At 50.1% G+C, this 21,567-nt stretch overlaps 1 protein-coding gene across 5 annotated transcripts in view; it reads right to left on the bottom strand.

The window, feature by feature from the left end:
- The window catches only part of LOC115121238 (cytoplasmic FMR1-interacting protein 1 homolog), a 123,010-nt gene that overhangs the window by 69,117 nt on the left and 32,326 nt on the right, over positions 1-21,567 (bottom strand). For all 5 annotated transcript variants that reach the window (XM_065009396.1, XM_065009398.1, XM_065009397.1 and 2 more), the window contains 3 exons: positions 20,580-20,657; positions 20,364-20,465; positions 18,225-18,406 (listed from right to left, as the gene is read on the bottom strand). In XM_065009396.1, coding sequence (XP_064865468.1) covers positions 18,225-18,406; positions 20,364-20,465; positions 20,580-20,657 — 362 coding nt within the window. The remainder of the gene's footprint in view (positions 1-18,224; positions 18,407-20,363; positions 20,466-20,579; positions 20,658-21,567) is intronic.

The following is a 21,567-nucleotide window of genomic DNA, read 5'->3' on the forward strand; positions in this document are numbered from 1 at the left end:
GAGGGGATGCTGAGTGCTGATGATACCATCTAGTGTCTATGATAGCAGGGAGGGGACGCTGAGTGGTGATACCATCTAGTGTCTATGATAGCAGGGAGGGGATGCTGAGTGGTGATACCATCTAGTGTCTATGATAGCAGGGAGGGGATGCTGAGTGGTGATACCATCTAGTGTCTATGATAGCAGGGAGGGGACGCTGAGTGGTGATACCATCTAGTGTCTATGATAGCAGGGAGGGGATGCTGAGTGGTGATACCATCTAGTGTCTATGATAGCAGGGAGGGGATGCTGAGTGGTGATACCATCTAGTGTCTATGATAGCAGGGAGGGGATGCTGAGTGGTGATACCATCTAGTGTCTATGATAGCAGGGAGGGGATGCTGAGTGGTGATACCATATACCATCTAGTGTCTATGATAGCAGGGAGGGGATGCTGAGTGATGATACCATCTAGTGTCTATGATAGCAGGGAGGGGATGCTGAGTGATGATACCATCTAGTGTCTATGATAGCAGGGAGGGGATGCTGAGTGATGATACCATCTAGTGTCTATGATAGCAGGGAGGGATGCTGAGTGGTGATACCATCTAGTGTCTATGATAGCAGGGAGGGGACGCTGAGTGGTGATACCATCTAGTGTCTATGATAGCAGGGAGGGGATGCTGAGTGGTGATACCATCTAGTGTCTATGATAGCAGGGAGGGGACGCTGAGTGGTGATACCATCTAGTGTCTATGATAGCAGGGAGGGGATGCTGAGTGGTGATACCATCTAGTGTCTATGATAGCAGGGAGGGGATGCTGATACCATCTAGTGTCTATGATAGCAGGGAGGGGATGCTGAGTGATGATACCATCTAGTGTCTATGATAGCAGGGAGGGGATGCTGAGTGATGATACCATCTAGTGTCTATGATAGCAGGGAGGGGATGCTGAGTGGTGATACCATCTAGTGTCTATGATAGCAGGGAGGGGACGCTGAGTGGTGATACCATATACCATCTAGTGTCTATGATAGCAGGGAGGGGACGCTGAGTGATGATACCATCTAGTGTCTATGATAGCAGGGAGGGGATGCTGATACCATCTAGTGTCTATGATAGCAGGGAGGGGATGCTGAGTGGTGATACCATCTAGTGTCTATGATAGCAGGGAGGGGATGCTGAGTGATGATACCATCTAGTGTCTATGATAGCAGGGAGGGGATGCTGAGTGGTGATACCATCTAGTGTCTATGATAGCAGGGAGGGGATGCTGAGTGATGATACCATCTAGTGTCTATGATAGCAGGGAGGGGATGCTGAGTGATGATACCATCTAGTGTCTATGATAGCAGGGAGGGGATGCTGAGTGATGATACCATCTAGTGTCTATGATAGCAGGGAGGGGATGCTGAGTGATGATACCATCTAGTGTCTATGATAGCAGGGAGGGGATGCTGAGTGGTGATACCATCTAGTGTCTATGATAGCAGGGAGGGGATGCTGAGTGGTGATACCATATACCATCTAGTGTCTATGATAGCAGGGAGGGGACGCTGAGTGGTGATACCATCTAGTGTCTATGATAGCAGGGAGGGGATGCTGAGTGATGATACCATCTAGTGTCTATGATAGCAGGGAGGGGATGCTGAGTGATGATACCATCTAGTGTCTATGATAGCAGGGAGGGGATGCTGAGTGGTGATACCATCTAGTGTCTATGATAGCAGGGAGGGATGCTGAGTGATGATACCATCTAGTGTCTATGATAGCAGGGAGGGGATGCTGAGTGATGATACCATCTAGTGTCTATGATAGCAGGGAGGGGACGCTGAGTGATGATACCATCTAGTGTCTATGATAGCAGGGAGGGGACGCTGAGTGGTGATACCATCTAGTGTCTATGATAGCAGGGAGGGGATGCTGAGTGGTGATGATACCATCTAGTGTCTATGATAGCAGGGAGGGGATGCTGAGTGATGATACCATCTAGTGTCTATGATAGCAGGGAGGGGATGCTGAGTGGTGATACCATCTAGTGTCTATGATAGCAGGGAGGGGATGCTGATACCATCTAGTGTCTATGATAGCAGGGAGGGGACGCTGAGTGGTGATACCATCTAGTGTCTATGATAGCAGGGAGGGGACGCTGAGTGGTGATACCATCTAGTGTCTATGATAGCAGGGAGGGGATGCTGAGTGGTGATACCATCTAGTGTCTATGATAGCAGGGAGGGGATGCTGAGTGGTGATACCATCTAGTGTCTATGATAGCAGGGAGGGATGCTGAGTGGTGATACCATCTAGTGTCTATGATAGCAGGGAGGGGATGCTGAGTGGTGATACCATCTAGTGTCTATGATAGCAGGGAGGGGATGCTGAGTGGTGATACCATCTAGTGTCTATGATAGCAGGGAGGGGACGCTGAGTGATGATACCATCTAGTGTCTATGATAGCAGGGAGGGGATGCTGAGTGATGATACCATCTAGTGTCTATGATAGCAGGGAGGGGATGCTGAGTGATGATACCATCTAGTGTCTATGATAGCAGGGAGGGGATGCTGAGTGATGATACCATCTAGTGTCTATGATAGCAGGGAGGGGATGCTGATACCATCTAGTGTCTATGATAGCAGGGAGGGGATGCTGAGTGATGATACCATCTAGTGTCTATGATAGCAGGGAGGGGATGCTGAGTGATGATACCATCTAGTGTCTATGATAGCAGGGAGGGGATGCTGAGTGATGATACCATATACCATCTAGTGTCTATGATAGCAGGGAGGGGATGCTGAGTGGTGATACCATCTAGTGTCTATGATAGCAGGGAGGGGATGCTGAGTGGTGATACCATCTAGTGTCTATGATAGCAGGGAGGGGATGCTGAGTGGTGATACCATCTAGTGTCTATGATAGCAGGGAGGGGATGCTGAGTGGTGATACCATCTAGTGTCTATGATAGCAGGGAGGGGATGCTGAGTGGTGATACCATCTAGTGTCTATGATAGCAGGGAGGGGATGCTGAGTGGTGATACCATCTAGTGTCTATGATAGCAGGGAGGGGACGCTGAGTGGTGATACCATCTAGTGTCTATGATAGCAGGGAGGGGATGCTGAGTGGTGATACCATCTAGTGTCTATGATAGCAGGGAGGGGACGCTGAGTGGTGATACCATATACCATCTAGTGTCTATGATAGCAGGGAGGGGATGCTGAGTGATGATACCATATACCATCTAGTGTCTATGATAGCAGGGAGGGGATGCTGAGTGATGATACCATCTAGTGTCTATGATAGCAGGGAGGGGATGCTGATACCATCTAGTGTCTATGATAGCAGGGAGGGATGCTGAGTGGTGATACCATCTAGTGTCTATGATAGCAGGGAGGGGATGCTGAGTGGTGATACCATCTAGTGTCTATGATAGCAGGGAGGATGCTGAGTGGTGATACCATCTAGTGTCTATGATAGCAGGGGGGGATGCTGATACCATCTAGTGTCTATGATAGCAGGGAGGATGCTGAGTGATGATACCATCTAGTGTCTATGATAGCAGGGAGGGGATGCTGAGTGATGATACCATCTAGTGTCTATGATAGCAGGGAGGGGATGCTGAGTGATGATACCATCTAGTGTCTATGATAGCAGGGAGGGGATGCTGAGTGGTGATACCATCTAGTGTCTATGATAGCAGGGAGGGGACGCTGAGTGGTGATACCATCTAGTGTCTATGATAGCAGGGAGGGGACGCTGAGTGATGATACCATCTAGTGTCTATGATAGCAGGGAGGGGATGCTGATACCATCTAGTGTCTATGATAGCAGGGAGGGGATGCTGAGTGGTGATACCATCTAGTGTCTATGATAGCAGGGAGGGGAGTGCTGATACCATCTAGTGTCTATGATAGCAGGGAGGGGATGCTGAGTGATGATACCATCTAGTGTCTATGATAGCAGGGAGGGGATGCTGAGTGATGATACCATCTAGTGTCTATGATAGCAGGGAGGGGACGCTGAGTGGTGATACCATCTAGTGTCTATGATAGCAGGGAGGGGATGCTGAGTGATGATACCATCTAGTGTCTATGATAGCAGGGAGGGGACGCTGAGTGGTGATACCATCTAGTGTCTATGATAGCAGGGAGGGGACGCTGAGTGGTGATACCATATACCATCTAGTGTCTATGATAGCAGGGAGGGGACGCTGAGTGGTGATACCATCTAGTGTCTATGATAGCAGGGAGGGGATGCTGAGTGATGATACCATCTAGTGTCTATGATAGCAGGGAGGGGATGCTGAGTGATGATACCATCTAGTGTCTATGATAGCAGGGAGGGGATGCTGAGTGATGATACCATCTAGTGTCTATGATAGCAGGGAGGGGATGCTGAGTGGTGATACCATCTAGTGTCTATGATAGCAGGGAGGGGATGCTGAGTGATGATACCATCTAGTGTCTATGATAGCAGGGAGGGGACGCTGAGTGGTGATACCATCTAGTGTCTATGATAGCAGGGAGGGATGCTGAGTGATGATACCATCTAGTGTCTATGATAGCAGGGAGGGGACGCTGAGTGGTGATACCATCTAGTGTCTATGATAGCAGGGAGGGGATGCTGAGTGATGATACCATCTAGTGTCTATGATAGCAGGGAGGGGATGCTGAGTGATGATACCATATACCATCTAGTGTCTATGATAGCAGGGAGGGGATGCTGAGTGGTGATACCATCTAGTGTCTATGATAGCAGGGAGGGGATGCTGAGTGATGATACCATCTAGTGTCTATGATAGCAGGGAGGGGACGCTGAGTGGTGATACCATCTAGTGTCTATGATAGCAGGGAGGGGATGCTGAGTGGTGATACCATCTAGTGTCTATGATAGCAGGGAGGGGATGCTGAGTGGTGATACCATCTAGTGTCTATGATAGCAGGGAGGGGATGCTGAGTGGTGATACCATCTAGTGTCTATGATAGCAGGGAGGGGATGCTGAGTGGTGATACCATCTAGTGTCTATGATAGCAGGGAGGGGATGCTGAGTGGTGATACCATCTAGTGTCTATGATAGCAGGGAGGGGATGCTGAGCTGATACCATCTAGTGTCTATGATAGCAGGGAGGGGATGCTGAGTGATGATACCATCTAGTGTCTATGATAGCAGGGAGGGGATGCTGAGTGATGATACCATCTAGTGTCTATGATAGCAGGGAGGGGATGCTGAGTGATGATACCATCTAGTGTCTATGATAGCAGGGAGGGGATGCTGAGTGGTGATACCATCTAGTGTCTATGATAGCAGGGAGGGGATGCTGATACCATCTAGTGTCTATGATAGCAGGGAGGGGATGCTGAGTGGTGATACCATCTAGTGTCTATGATAGCAGGGAGGGGACGCTGAGTGGTGATACCATCTAGTGTCTATGATAGCAGGGAGGGGATGCTGAGTGATGATACCATCTAGTGTCTATGATAGCAGGGAGGGGATGCTGATACCATCTAGTGTCTATGATAGCAGGGAGGGGATGCTGAGTGATGATACCATCTAGTGTCTATGATAGCAGGGAGGGGATGCTGAGTGATGATACCATCTAGTGTCTATGATAGCAGGGAGGGGATGCTGAGTGATGATACCATCTAGTGTCTATGATAGCAGGGAGGGGATGCTGAGTGGTGATACCATCTAGTGTCTATGATAGCAGGGAGGGGATGCTGAGTGGTGATACCATCTAGTGTCTATGATAGCAGGGAGGGGACGCTGAGTGGTGATACCATCTAGTGTCTATGATAGCAGGGAGGGGATGCTGAGTGATGATACCATCTAGTGTCTATGATAGCAGGGAGGGGACGCTGAGTGGTGATACCATCTAGTGTCTATGATAGCAGGGAGGGGATGCTGAGTGATGATACCATCTAGTGTCTATGATAGCAGGGAGGGGATGCTGAGTGGTGATACCATCTAGTGTCTATGATAGCAGGGAGGGGATGCTGAGTGATGATACCATCTAGTGTCTATGATAGCAGGGAGGGGATGCTGAGTGGTGATACCATCTAGTGTCTATGATAGCAGGGAGGGGATGCTGAGTGATGATACCATCTAGTGTCTATGATAGCAGGGAGGGGATGCTGAGTGCTGATACCATCTAGTGTCTATGATAGCAGGGAGGGGATGCTGAGTGGTGATACCATCTAGTGTCTATGATAGCAGGGAGGGGGGATGCTGATACCATCTAGTGTCTATGATAGCAGGGAGGGATGCTGAGTGATGATACCATCTAGTGTCTATGATAGCAGGGAGGGGATGCTGAGTGATGATACCATCTAGTGTCTATGATAGCAGGGAGGGGATGCTGAGCGATGATACCATCTAGTGTCTATGATAGCAGGGAGGGGATGCTGATACCATCTAGTGTCTATGATAGCAGGGAGGGGACGATGAGTGGTGATACCATCTAGTGTCTATGATAGCAGGGAGGGGACGCTGAGTGGTGATACCATCTAGTATCTATGATAGCAGGGAGGGGATGCTGAGTGATGATACCATCTAGTGTCTATGATAGCAGGGAGGATGCTGAGTGGTGATACCATCTAGTGTCTATGATAGCAGGGAGGGGATGCTGAGTGATGATACCATCTAGTGTCTATGATAGCAGGGAGGGGATGCTGAGTGATGATACCATCTAGTGTCTATGATAGCAGGGAGGGGATGCTGAGTGATGATACCATCTAGTGTCTATGATAGCAGGGAGGGGACGCTGAGTGGTGATACCATCTAGTGTCTATGATAGCAGGGAGGGGACGCTGAGTGGTGATACCATCTAGTGTCTATGATAGCAGGGAGGGGATGCTGAGTGATGATACCATCTAGTGTCTATGATAGCAGGGAGGGGATGCTGAGTGATGATACCATCTAGTGTCTATGATAGCAGGGAGGGGATGCTGAGTGGTGATACCATCTAGTGTCTATGATAGCAGGGAGGGGGCTGAGTGATGATACCATCTAGTGTCTATGATAGCAGGGAGGGGATGCTGAGTGATGATACCATCTAGTGTCTATGATAGCAGGGAGGGGATGCTGAGTGATGATACCATCTAGTGTCTATGATAGCAGGGAGGGGATGCTGAGTGGTGATACCATCTAGTGTCTATGATAGCAGGGAGGGGATGCTGAGTGATGATACCATCTAGTGTCTATGATAGCAGGGAGGGGATGCTGAGTGATGATACCATCTAGTGTCTATGATAGCAGGGAGGGGATGCTGAGTGGTGATACCATCTAGTGTCTATGATAGCAGGGAGGGGATGCTGAGTGGTGATACCATCTAGTGTCTATGATAGCAGGGAGGGGATGCTGAGTGATGATACCATCTAGTGTCTATGATAGCAGGGAGGGGATGCTGAGTGATGATACCATCTAGTGTCTATGATAGCAGGGAGGGGATGCTGAGTGATGATACCATCTAGTGTCTATGATAGCAGGGAGGGGATGCTGAGTGATGATACCATCTAGTGTCTATGATAGCAGGGAGGGGATGCTGAGTGAGGATACCATCTAGTGTCTATGATAGCAGGGAGGGGATGCTGAGTGAGGATACCATCTAGTGTCTATGATAGCAGGGAGGGGACGCTGAGTGAGGATACCATCTAGTGTCTATGATAGCAGGGAGGGGATGCTGAGTGAGGATACCATCTAGTGTCTATGATAGCAGGGAGGGGATGCTGAGTGATGATACCATCTAGTGTCTATGATAGCAGGAGGGGATGCTGAGTGATGATACCATCTAGTGTCTATGATAGCAGGGAGGGGATGCTGAGTGGTGATACCATCTAGTGTCTATGATAGCAGGGAGGGGATGCTGAGTGGTGATACCATCTAGTGTCTATGATAGCAGGGAGGGGACGCTGAGTGGTGATACCATCTAGTGTCTATGATAGCAGGGAGGGGATGCTGAGTGGTGATACCATCTAGTGTCTATGATAGCAGGGAGGGGATGCTGAGTGGTGATGATACCATCTAGTGTCTATGATAGCAGGGAGGGGATGCTGAGTGATGATACCATCTAGTGTCTATGATAGCAGGGAGGGGATGCTGAGTGATGATACCATCTAGTGTCTATGATAGCAGGGAGGGGATGCTGAGTGGTGATACCATCTAGTGTCTATGATAGCAGGGAGGGGACGCTGAGTGGTGATACCATCTAGTGTCTATGATAGCAGGGAGGGGACGCTGAGTGGTGATACCATCTAGTGTCTATGATAGCAGGGAGGGGATGCTGAGTGATGATACCATCTAGTGTCTATGATAGCAGGGAGGGGACGCTGAGTGATGATACCATCTAGTGTCTATGATAGCAGGGAGGGGACGCTGAGTGGTGATACCATCTAGTGTCTATGATAGCAGGGAGGGGATGCTGAGTGGTGATACCATCTAGTGTCTATGATAGCAGGGAGGGGATGCTGAGTGGTGATACCATCTAGTGTCTATGATAGCAGGGAGGGGATGCTGAGTGATGATACCATCTAGTGTCTATGATAGCAGGGAGGGGATGCTGAGTGGTGATACCATCTAGTGTCTATGATAGCAGGGAGGGGATGCTGAGTGATGATACCATCTAGTGTCTATGATAGCAGGGAGGATGATACCATCTAGTGTCTATGATAGCAGGGAGGGGATGCTGAGTGATGATACCATCTAGTGTCTATGATAGCAGGGAGGGGACGCTGATACCATCTAGTGTCTATGATAGCAGGGAGGGGATGCTGATACCATCTAGTGTCTATGATAGCAGGGAGGGGATGCTGAGTGGTGATACCATCTAGTGTCTATGATAGCAGGGAGGGGATGCTGAGTGGTGATACCATCTAGTGTCTATGATAGCAGGGAGGGGATGCTGATACCATCTAGTGTCTATGATAGCAGGGAGGGGATGCTGAGTGGTGATACCATCTAGTGTCTATGATAGCAGGGAGGGGATGCTGAGTGGTGATACCATCTAGTGTCTATGATAGCAGGGAGGGGATGCTGAGTGATGATACCATCTAGTGTCTATGATAGCAGGGAGGGGATGCTGAGTGATACCATCTAGTGTCTATGATAGCAGGGAGGGGATGCTGAGTGGTGATACCATCTAGTGTCTATGATAGCAGGGAGGGGATGGTGATACCATCTAGTGTCTATGATAGCAGGAGGGGATGCTGAGTGATGATACCATCTAGTGTCTATGATAGCAGGGAGGGGATGCTGAGTGATGATACCATCTAGTGTCTATGATAGCAGGGAGGGGATGCTGAGTGATGATACCATCTAGTGTCTATGATAGCAGGGAGGGGATGCTGAGTGTGATACCATCTAGTGTCTATGATAGCAGGGAGGGGATGCTGAGTGATGATACCATCTAGTGTCTATGATAGCAGGGAGGGGATGCTGAGTGGATGATACCATCTAGTGTCTATGATAGCAGGGAGGGGATGCTGAGTGGTGATACCATCTAGTGTCTATGATAGCAGGGAGGGGATGCTGAGTGGTGATGATACCATCTAGTGTCTATGATAGCAGGGAGGGGATGCTGAGTGATGATACCATCTAGTGTCTATGATAGCAGGGGGATGCTGGGATGCTGAGTGGTGATACCATCTAGTGTCTATGATAGCAGGGAGGGGATGCTGAGTGGTGATACCATCTAGTGTCTATGATAGCAGGGAGGGGATGCTGAGTGATGATACCATCTAGTGTCTATGATAGCAGGGAGGGATGGGGATGCTGATGATACCATCTAGTGTCTATGATAGCAGGGAGGGGATGCTGAGTGGTGATACCATCTAGTGTCTATGATAGCAGGGAGGGATGCTGAGTGATGATACCATCTAGTGTCTATGATAGCAGGGAGGGGATGCTGAGTGATGATACCATCTAGTGTCTATGATAGCAGGGAGGGGATGCTGAGTGGTGATACCATCTAGTGTCTATGATAGCAGGGAGGGGATGCTGAGTGATGTGATACCATCTAGTGTCTATGATAGCAGGGAGGGGATGCTGAGTGATGATACCATCTAGTGTCTATGATAGCAGGGAGGGATGCTGAGTGATGATACCATCTAGTGTCTGAGCTGATGATACCATCTAGTGTCTATGATAGCAGGGAGGGGATGCTGAGTGATGATACCATCTAGTGTCTATGATAGCAGGAGGGGATGCTGAGTGGTGATACCATCTAGTGTCTATGATAGCAGGAGGGGATGCTGAGTGATGATACCATCTAGTGTCTATGATAGCAGGGAGGGGATGCTGAGTGATGATACCATCTAGTGTCTATGATAGCAGGAGGATGCTGAGTGATGATACCATCTAGTGTCTATGATAGCAGGGAGGGGATGCTGAGTGGTGATACCATCTAGTGTCTATGATAGCAGGGAGGGGACGCTGAGTGGTGATACCATCTAGTGTCTATGATAGCAGGGAGTGGGATACCATCTAGTGATGATGATGATACCATCTAGTGTCTATGATAGCAGGGAGGGGATGCTGAGTGATGATACCATCTAGTGTCTATGATAGCAGGGAGGGATGCTGGGGATGTCTGAGTGATGTGATACCATCTAGTGTCTATGATAGCAGGGAGGGGATGCTGAGTGATGATACCATCTAGTGTCTATGATAGCAGGGAGGGGATGCTGAGTGATGATACCATCTAGTGTCTATGATAGCAGGGAGGGGATGCTGAGTGATGATACCATCTAGTGTCTATGATAGCAGGAGGGGATGCTGAGTGATGATACCATCTAGTGTCTATGATAGCAGGGAGGGGACGCTGAGTGGTGATACCATCTAGTGTCTATGATAGCAGGGAGGGGATGCTGAGTGGTGATACCATCTAGTGTCTATGATAGCAGGGAGGGGATGCTGAGTGATGATACCATCTAGTGTCTATGATAGCAGGGAGGGGATGCTGAGTGATGATACCATCTAGTGTCTATGATAGCAGGGAGGGGATGCTGAGTGATGATACCATCTAGTGTCTATGATAGCAGGGAGGGGATGCTGAGTGGTGATACCATCTAGTGTCTATGATAGCAGGGAGGGGATGCTGAGTGATGATACCATCTAGTGTCTATGATAGCAGGGAGGGGATGCTGAGTGATGATACCATCTAGTGTCTATGATAGCAGGGAGGGGGGCTGAGTGATGATACCATCTAGTGTCTATGATAGCAGGGAGGGGATGCTGAGTGGTGATACCATCTAGTGTCTATGATAGCAGGGAGGGGATGCTGAGTGGTGATACCATATACCATCTAGTGTCTATGATAGCAGGGAGGGGATGCTGAGTGGTGATACCATCTAGTGTCTATGATAGCAGGGAGGGGATGCTGATACCATCTAGTGTCTATGATAGCAGGGAGGGGATGCTGAGTGATGATACCATCTAGTGTCTATGATAGCAGGGAGGGGATGCTGAGTGATGATACCATCTAGTGTCTATGATAGCAGGGAGGGGATGCTGAGTGATGATACCATCTAGTGTCTATGATAGCTATGATAGAGGAGGGACGCTGCTGATACCATCTAGTGTCTATGATAGCAGGGAGGGATGCTGAGTGGTGATACCATCTAGTGTCTATGATAGCAGGGAGGGGATGCTGAGTGGTGATACCATTCTAGTGTCTATGATAGCAGGGAGGGGATGCTGAGTGATGATACCATCTAGTGTCTATGATAGCAGGGAGGGGATGCTGAGTGATGATACCATCTAGTGTCTATGATAGCAGGGAGGGGATGCTGATACCATCTAGTGTCTATGATAGCAGGGAGGGGATGCTGAGTGGTGATACCATCTAGTGTCTATGATAGCAGGGAGGGGACGCTGAGTGGTGATACCATCTAGTGTCTATGATAGCAGGGAGGGGATGCTGAGTGATGATACCATCTAGTGTCTATGATAGCAGGGAGGGGATGCTGAGTGATGATACCATCTAGTGTCTATGATAGCAGGGAGGGGATGCTGAGTGATGATACCATCTAGTGTCTATGATAGCAGGGAGGGGATGCTGAGTGATGATACCATCTAGTGTCTATGATAGCAGGGAGGGGATGCTGAGTGATGATACCATCTAGTGTCTATGATAGCAGGGAGGGATGCTGAGTGATGATACCATCTAGTGTCTATGATAGCAGGGAGGGGACGCTGAGTGATGATACCATCTAGTGTCTATGATAGCAGGGAGGGGACGCTGAGTGGTGATACCATCTAGTGTCTATGATAGCAGGGAGGGGATGCTGAGTGGTGATACCATCTAGTGTCTATGATAGCAGGGAGGGGATGCTGAGTGATGATACCATCTAGTGTCTATGATAGCAGGGAGGGGATGCTGAGTGATGATACCATCTAGTGTCTATGATAGCAGGGAGGGGATGCTGAGTGATGATACCATCTAGTGTCTATGATAGCAGGGAGGGGATGCTGAGTGATGATACCATCTAGTGTCTATGATAGCAGGGAGGGGATGCTGAGTGATGATACCATCTAGTGTCTATGATAGCAGGGAGGGGACGCTGAGTGAGGATACCATCTAGTGTCTATGATAGCAGGGAGGGGACGCTGAGTGATGATACCATCTAGTGTCTATGATAGCAGGGAGGGGACGCTGAGTGGTGATACCATCTAGTGTCTATGATAGCAGGGAGGGGACGCTGAGTGGTGATACCATCTAGTGTCTATGATAGCAGGGAGGGGATGCTGAGTGGTGATACCATCTAGTGTCTATGATAGCAGGGAGGGGATGCTGAGTGATGATACCATCTAGTGTCTATGATAGCAGGGAGGGGATGCTGAGTGGTGATACCATCTAGTGTCTATGATAGCAGGGAGGGGATGCTGAGTGATGATACCATCTAGTGTCTATGATAGCAGGGAGGGGATGCTGAGTGATGATACCATCTAGTGTCTATGATAGCAGGGAGGGGATGCTGAGTGATGATACCATCTAGTGTCTATGATAGCAGGGAGGGGACGCTGAGTGAGGATACCATCTAGTGTCTATGATAGCAGGGGGGGATGCTGAGTGGTGATACCATCTAGTGTCTATGATAGCAGGGAGGGGACGCTGAGTGGATGATACCATCTAGTGTCTATGATAGCAGGGAGGGGATGCTGAGTGGTGATACCATCTAGTGTCTATGATAGCAGGGAGGGGATGCTGAGTGATGATACCATCTAGTGTCTATGATAGCAGGGAGGGATGCTGAGTGATGATACCATCTAGTGTCTATGATAGCAGGGAGGGGATGCTGAGTGGTGATACCATCTAGTGTCTATGATAGCAGGGAGGGGATGCTGAGTGGTGATACCATCTAGTGTCTATGATAGCAGGGAGGGGACGCTGAGTGAGTGATACCATCTAGTGTCTATGATAGCAGGGAGGGGATGCTGAGTGATGATACCATCTAGTGTCTATGATAGCAGGGGAGTGGGATAGCTGCTGAGTGGTGATACCATCTAGTGTCTATGATAGCAGGGAGGGGATGCTGAGTGGTGATACCATCTAGTGTCTATGATAGCAGGGAGGGGATGCTGAGTGGTGATACCATCTAGTGTCTATGATAGCAGGGAGGGGATGCTGAGTGGTGATACCATCTAGTGTCTATGATAGCAGGGAGGGGCTGAGTGGTGATACCATCTAGTGTCTATGATAGCAGGGAGGGGGCTGAGTGGTGATACCATCTAGTGTCTATGATAGCAGGGAGGGGATGCTGAGTGGTGATACCATCTAGTGTCTATGATAGCAGGGAGGGGATGCTGAGTGATGATACCATCTAGTGTCTATGATAGCAGGGAGGGGATGAGTGATGATACCATCTAGTGTCTATGATAGCAGGGAGGGGATGCTGAGTGGTGATACCATCTAGTGTCTATGATAGCAGGGAGGGGATGCTGAGTGGTGATACCATCTAGTGTCTATGATAGCAGGGAGGGGATGCTGAGTGATGATACCATCTAGTGTCTATGATAGCAGGGAGGGGATGCTGAGTGGTGATACCATCTAGTGTCTATGATAGCAGGGAGGGGATGCTGAGTGTGATGATACCATCTAGTGTCTATGATAGCAGGGAGGGGATGCTGAGTGATGATACCATCTAGTGTCTATGATAGCAGGGAGGGGATGCTGTGGTGATACCATCTAGTGTCTATGATAGCAGGGAGGGGATGCTGAGTGGTGATACCATCTAGTGTCTATGATAGCAGGGAGGGGATGCTGAGTGATGATACCATCTAGTGTCTATGATAGCAGGGAGGGGATGCTGAGTGATGATACCATCTAGTGTCTATGATAGCAGGGAGGGGGCTGAGTGGTGATACCATCTAGTGTCTATGATCTAGTGTCTATGATAGCAGGGAGGGGATGCTGAGTGATGATACCATCTAGTGTCTATGATAGCAGGGAGGGGACGCTGAGTGATGATACCATCTAGTGTCTATGATAGCAGGGAGGGATGCTGAGTGATGATACCATCTAGTGTCTATGATAGCAGGGAGGGATGTGGATGATACCATCTAGTGTCTATGATAGCAGGGAGGGGATGCTGAGTGGTGATACCATCTAGTGTCTATGATAGCAGGGAGGGGATGCTGAGTGGTGATACCATCTAGTGTCTATGATAGCAGGAGGGGACGCTGAGTGGTGATACCATCTAGTGTCTATGATAGCAGGGAGGGGATGCTGAGTGGTGATACCATCTAGTGTCTATGATAGCAGGGAGGGGATGCTGAGTGATGATACCCATCTAGTGTCTATGATAGCAGGGAGGGGGAGTGATGATACCATCTAGTGTCTATGATAGCAGGGAGGGGACGCTGAGTGGTGATACCATCTAGTGTCTATGATAGCAGGGAGGGGATGCTGAGTGATGATACCAGATACCATCTAGTGTCTATGATAGCAGGGAGGGGATGCTGATACCATCTAGTGTCTATGATAGCAGGGAGGGGATGCTGAGTGGTGATACCATCTAGTGTCTATGATAGCAGGGAGGGGACGCTGAGTGATGATACCATCTAGTGTCTATGATAGCAGGGAGGGGACGCTGAGCGATGATACCATCTAGTATCTATGATAGCAGGGAGGGGACGCTGAGTGGTGATACCATCTAGTGTCTATGATAGCAGGGAGGGGATGCTGAGTGGTGATACCATCTAGTGTCTATGATAGCAGGGAGGGGACGCTGAGTGGTGATACCATCTAGTGTCTATGATAGCAGGGAGGGGATGCTGAGTGGTGATACCATCTAGTGTCTATGATAGCAGGGAGGGGATGCTGATACCATCTAGTGTCTATGATAGCAGGGAGGGGACGCTGAGCGATGATACCATCTAGTATCTATGATAGCAGGGAGGGGACGCTGAGTGATGATACCATCTAGTGTCTATGATAGCAGGGAGGGGATGCTGAGCGATGATACCATCTAGTGTCTATGATAGCAGGGAGGGGACGCTGAGTGATGATACCATCTAGTGTCTATGATAGCAGGGAGGGGATGCTGAGTGATGATACCATCTAGTGTCTATGATAGCAGGGAGGGGATGCTGATACCATCTAGTATCTATGATAGCAGGGAGGGGACGCTGAGTGGTGATACCATATACCATCTAGTGTCTATGATAGCAGGGAGGGGATGCTGAGTGGTGATACCATCTAGTGTCTATGATAGCAGGGAGGGGATGCTGAGTGATGATACCATCTAGTGTCTATGATAGCAGGGAGGGGATGCTGAGTGATGATACCATCTAGTATCTATGATAGCAGGGAGGGGATGCTGAGTGGTGATACCATATACCATCTAGTGTCTATGATAGCAGGGAGGGGATGCTGATACCATCTAGTGTCTATGATAGCAGGGAGGGGACGCTGAGTGGTGATACCATCTAGTGTCTATGATAGCAGGGAGGGGATGCTGAGTGGTGATACCATCTAGTGTCTATGATAGCAGGGAGGGGACGCTGAGTGGTGATACCATCTAGTGTCTATGATAGCAGGGAGGGGATGCTGAGTGGTGATACCATCTAGTGTCTATGATAGCAGGGAGGGGACGCTGAGTGGTGATACCATCTAGTGTCTATGATAGCAGGGAGGGGATGCTGAGTGGTGATACCATCTAGTGTCTATGATAGCAGGGAGGGGATGCTGAGTGGTGATACCATCTAGTGTCTATGATAGCAGGGAGGGGATGCTGAGTGGTGATACCATATACCATCTAGTGTCTATGATAGCAGGGAGGGGACGCTGAGTGGTGATACCAGCTAGTGTCTATGATAGCAGGGAGGGGATGCTGAGTGGTGATACCATATACCATCTAGTGTCTATGATAGCAGGGAGGGGACGCTGAGTGGTGATACCATCTAGTGTCTATGATAGCAAATGTGTTCCAGAATATACTGCATCTCCCATGGGACTGTAGTGTCACTGCTCATGATAGGATATCACTGCTCATATCACTGCTCATGATAGGATATCACTGCTCATATCACTGCTCATGATAGGATATCACTGCTCATATCACTGCTCATGATAGGATATCACTGCTCATATCACTGCTCATGATAGGATATCACTGCTCATATCACTGCTCATATCACTGCTCATATCACTGCTCATGATAGGATATCACTGCTCATATCACTGCTCATGATAGGATATCACTGCTCATGATAGGATATCACTGTTCATATCACTGCTCATATCACTGCTCATATCACTGCTCATGATAGGATATCACTGCTCATATCACTGCTCATGATAGGATATCACTGCTCATATCACTGCTCATGATAGGATATCACTGCTCATATCACTGCTCATGATAGGATATCACTGTTCATATCACTGCTCATATCACTGCTCATGATAGGATATCACTGCTCATATCACTGCTCATGATAGGATATCACTGTATAGTATAAACCCATGGGCCCAGTTCCACCACTGTTGACCAGAGACCTTTGGGCCCAGTTCCACCACTGTTGACCAGAGACCTTTGGGCCCAGTTCCACCACTGTTGACCAGAGACCCATGGGCCCAGTTCCACCACTATTGACCAGAGACCTTTGGGCCCAGTTCCACCACTGTTGACCAGAGACCCATGGGCCCAGTTCCACCACTGTTGACCAGAGACCCATGGGCCCAGTTCCACCACTGTTGACCAGAGACCTTTGGGCCCAGTTCCACCACTGTTGACCAGAGACCCATGGGCCCAGTTCCACCACTGTTGACCAGAGACCTATAGGCCCAGTTCCACCACTGTTGACCAGAGACCTTTGGGCCCAGTTCCACCACTGTTGACCAGAGACCTTTGGGCCCAGTTCCACCACTGTTGACCAGAGACCCATGGGCCCAGTTCCACCACTGTTGACCAGAGACCCATGGGCCCAGTTCCACCACTGTTGACCAGAGACCCATGGGCCCAGTTCCACCACTGTTGACCAGAGACCCATGGGCCCAGTTCCACCACTGTTGACCAGAGACCTTTGGGCCCAGTTCCACCACTGTTGACCAGAGACCCATGGGCCCAGTTCCACCACTGTTGACCAGAGACCCATGTGCCCAGTTCCACCACTGTTGACCAGAGACCTTTGGGCCCAGTTCCACCACTGTTGACCAGAGACCTTTGGGCCCAGTTCCACCACTGTTGACCAGAGACCCATGGGCCCAGTTCCCCCACTGTTGACCAGAGACCCATGGGCCCAGTTCCACCACTGTTGACCAGAGACCTTTGGGCCCAGTTCCACCACTGTTGACCAGAGACCCATGGGCCCAGTTCCCCCACTGTTGACCAGAGACCCATGGGCCCAGTTCCACCACTGTTGACCAGAGACCTTTGGGCCCAGTTCCACCACTGTTGACCAGAGACCTTTGGGCCCAGTTCCCCCACTGTTGACCAGAGACCCATGGGCCCAGTTCCACCACTGTTGACCAGAGACCCATGGGCCCAGTTCCACCACTGTTGACCAGAGACCCATGGGCCCAGTTCCACCACTGTTGACCAGAGACCTTTGGGCCCAGTTCCACCACTGTTGACCAGAGACCCATGGGCCCAGTTCCACCACTGTTGACCAGAGACCCATGGGCCCAGTTCCACCACTGTTGACCAGAGACCCATGGGCCCAGTTCCACCACTGTTGACCAGAGACCTAGTAGTAGTATAAAGTAGTGCACTATAAAGGGAATAGGTTCCCTTGTAGGACCTTTCTGTACCGTTTGTAGGCAGAGTGGTCGTTCTTGACGCTACACTTCATGTTCTTGAGTTCGTCCAGCACAGCGAACATGTTGATGAACTTCCCCAAGGTCAGAAGATAGGCCTCGGAGACAAAGTCCTTCCTCCTCTCAGCGTGGCAGAGACGACGCACCTCCCCACAGAACCGGTCTATAGCCAATCGCTGAGGGGGGGGGGGTCGACATGGATAGAAGGTTTAACAATTACATTTCAAGAACACATCTTTATATTAATTTAATTTGAACAAATTATTTTAATTAATGTGTATACAATATTTCACAGGACATATGAGAATATTATCTACAGAGAGAGAGGTGAGTGAGTGAGTGAGTGAGTGAGTGAGTGAGTGAGTGAGTGAGTGAGTGAGTGAGTGAGTGAGCCTCCGGCTGGTTGGTGTGGGAGGTGAGGTGAGGGTGTGTGAGTGAGAGGTGAGGGTGTGTGAGTGAGAGAGAGGTGAGGGTGTGAGAGTGAGAGAGAGGTGAGGGTGTGAGAGTGAGAGAGAGGTGAGGGTGTGTGAGAGAGGTGAGGGTGTGTGAGAGAGGTGAGGGTGTGTGAGAGGGGTGAGGGTGTGTGAGAGGGGTGAGGGTGTGTGAGAGGGTGAGGGTGTGTGAGAGAGGTGAGGGTGTGAGAGAGAGGTGAGGGGTGAGAGAGAGAGGTGAGGGTGTGTGAGAGAGGTGAGGGTGCCTCTGGCTGGTTGGTGTGACAGAGAGAGAGGTGAGGGTGTGTGAGAGAGGTGAGGGTGTGTGAGAGAGGTGAGGGTGCCTCTGGCTGGTTGGTGGGACAGAGAGAGGTGAGGGTGTGTGAGAGAGGTGAGGGTGCCTCTGGCTGGTTGGTGGGACAGAGAGAGGTGAGGGTGTGTGAGAGAGAGGTGAGGGTGTGTGAGAGAGAGGTGAGGGTATGTGAGAGAGAGGTGAGGGTATGTGAGAGAGGTGAGGGTATGTGAGAGAGGTGAGGGTATGTGAGAGAGGTGAGGGTGCGTGAGAGAGGTGAGGGTGCGTGAGAGAGAGGTGAGGGTGCGTGAGAGAGGTGAGGGTGTGTGAGAGAGGTGAGGGTGTGTGAGAGAGGTGAGGGTGCCTCTGGCTGGTTGGTGTGACAGAGAGACAGGTGAGGGTGTGTGAGAGAGGTGAGGGTGCGTGAGAGAGGTCTGGCGTGAGAGAGGTGAGGTGCGTGAGAGAGGGACAGTGAGAGAGGTGAGGGTGCCTCTGGCTGGAGGTGGGGGTGCAGAGAGAGAGGTGAGGGTGCCTCTGGCTGGTTGGTGGGACAGAGAGAGGTGAGGGTGTGTGAGAGAGGTGAGGGTGCCTCTGGCTGGTTGGTGTGACAGAGAGAGAGGTGAGGGTACCTCTGGCTGGTTGGTGGGACAGAGAGAGAGGTGAGGGTGCCTCTGGCTGGTTGGTGGGACAGAGAGAGGTGAGGGTGCCTCTGGCTGGTTGGTGTGAGTGAGAGAGAGGTGAGGGTGCCTCTGGCTGGTTGGTGTGACAGAGAGAGAGGTGAGGGTGCCTCTGGCTGGTTGGTGTGAGAGAGAGAGAGGTGAGGGTGCCTCTGGCTGGTTGGTGGGACAGAGAGAGAGGTGAGGGTGCCTCTGGCTGGTTGGTGGGACAGAGAGAGAGGTGAGGGTGCCTCTGGCTGGTTGGTGGGACAGAGAGAGAGGTGAGGGTGCCTCTGGCTGGTTGGTGGGACAGAGAGAGAGGTGAGGGTGCCTCTGGCTGGTTGGTGGGACAGAGAGAGAGGTGAGGGTGCCTCTGGCTGGTTGGTGGGACAGAGAGAGGTGAGGGTGTGTGAGAGAGGTGAGGGTGCCTCTGGCTGGTTGGTGGGACAGAGAGAGGTGAGGGTGCGAGAGAGAGGTGAGGGTGTGTGAGAGAGGTGAGGGTGCCTCCGGCTGGTTGGTGTGACAGAGAGAGAGGTGAGGGTGCGAGAGAGAGGTGAGGGTGTGTGAGAGAGGTGAGGGTGCCTCCGGCTGGTTGGTGTGACAGAGAGAGAGGTGAGGGTGTCTGGTTGGTGTGACAGAGAGAGAGGTCAGGGTTTCTCCGGCTGGTTGGTGGGACAGAGAGAGAGGTGAGGGTGTGTGTGAGAGGTGACGGTGTGAGAGAGAGGTGAGGGTGCCTCTGGCTGGTTGGTGTTACCTGGAAGTACATAAAGTTCATGAGCTTGGTGACCTCAGGCTCCAGCACCTCCACTGTCTTCTCATAGATCTCCACTCTGTTGGGCTGCTCATTACACTTCACCTGGTGAAGGGGAGATGATCGGTAACATATTTACATAGAGGCCCAGTGCACAACAGGTTGCAACTAGAACCCCACAGTATAGACGGTTTGTCAGGTGAGTTATATGGAGGTTACCTGTGGGATAGCTCGAGAGCAGCTCCTCCACGTGTACAGCATCACAGCATACTCCTGGCCCTCCTCCAGCATCTCATTCTAAAAGGAAGACAGTTACAAGGCTCTCAAACACAATACAGCTACTAGCCTCTCTCTCAGAGGTACAATACAGCTACTAGCCTCACTCTCTCTCAGAGGTACAATACAGCTACTAGCCTCACTCTCTATGAGGCACAAAACAGCTACTAGCCTCACTCTCTATAAGGTACAATACAGCTACTAGCCTCTCTCTCTATAAGGTACAATACAGCTACTAGCCTCACTCTCTCTCAGAGGTACAATACAGCTACTAGCCTCACTCTCTCTCAGAGGTACAATACAGCTACTAGCCTCACTCTCTCTCAGAGGTACAATACAGCTACTAGCCTCACTCTCTCTCAGAGGTACAATACAGCTACTAGCCTCACTCTCTGAGGCACAAAACAGCTACTAGCCTCACTCTCTATGAGGCACAAAACAGCTACTAGCCTCACTCTCTATAAGGTACAATACAGCTACTAGCCTCTCTCTCAGAGGTACAATACAGCTACTAGCCTCACTCTCTCTCAGAGGTACAATACAGCTACTAGCCTCACTCTCTCTATGAGGTACAATACAGCTACTAGCCTCACTCTCTCTATGAGGTACAATACAGCTACTAGCCTCACTCTCTCTATGAGGTACAATCCAGCTACTAGCCTCACTCTCTCTATGAGGTACAATACAGCTACTAGCCTCACTCTCTCTATGAGGTACAATACAGCTACTAGCCTCACTCTCTCTATGAGGTACAATACAGCTACTAGCCTCACTCTCTCTATGAGGTACAATACAGCTACTAGTCTCTCTCTATGAGGTACAATACAGCTACTAGCCTCTCTCTGAGGTACAATACAGCTACTAGTCTCTCTCTATGAGGTACAATCCAGCTACTAGCCTCACTCTCTATGAGGTACAATACAGCTACTAG

The sequence above is a fragment of the Oncorhynchus nerka genome, linkage group LG24 (assembly GCF_034236695.1).
Source record: "Oncorhynchus nerka isolate Pitt River linkage group LG24, Oner_Uvic_2.0, whole genome shotgun sequence".
Taxonomy (NCBI): Eukaryota; Metazoa; Chordata; class Actinopteri; order Salmoniformes; family Salmonidae; genus Oncorhynchus; species Oncorhynchus nerka.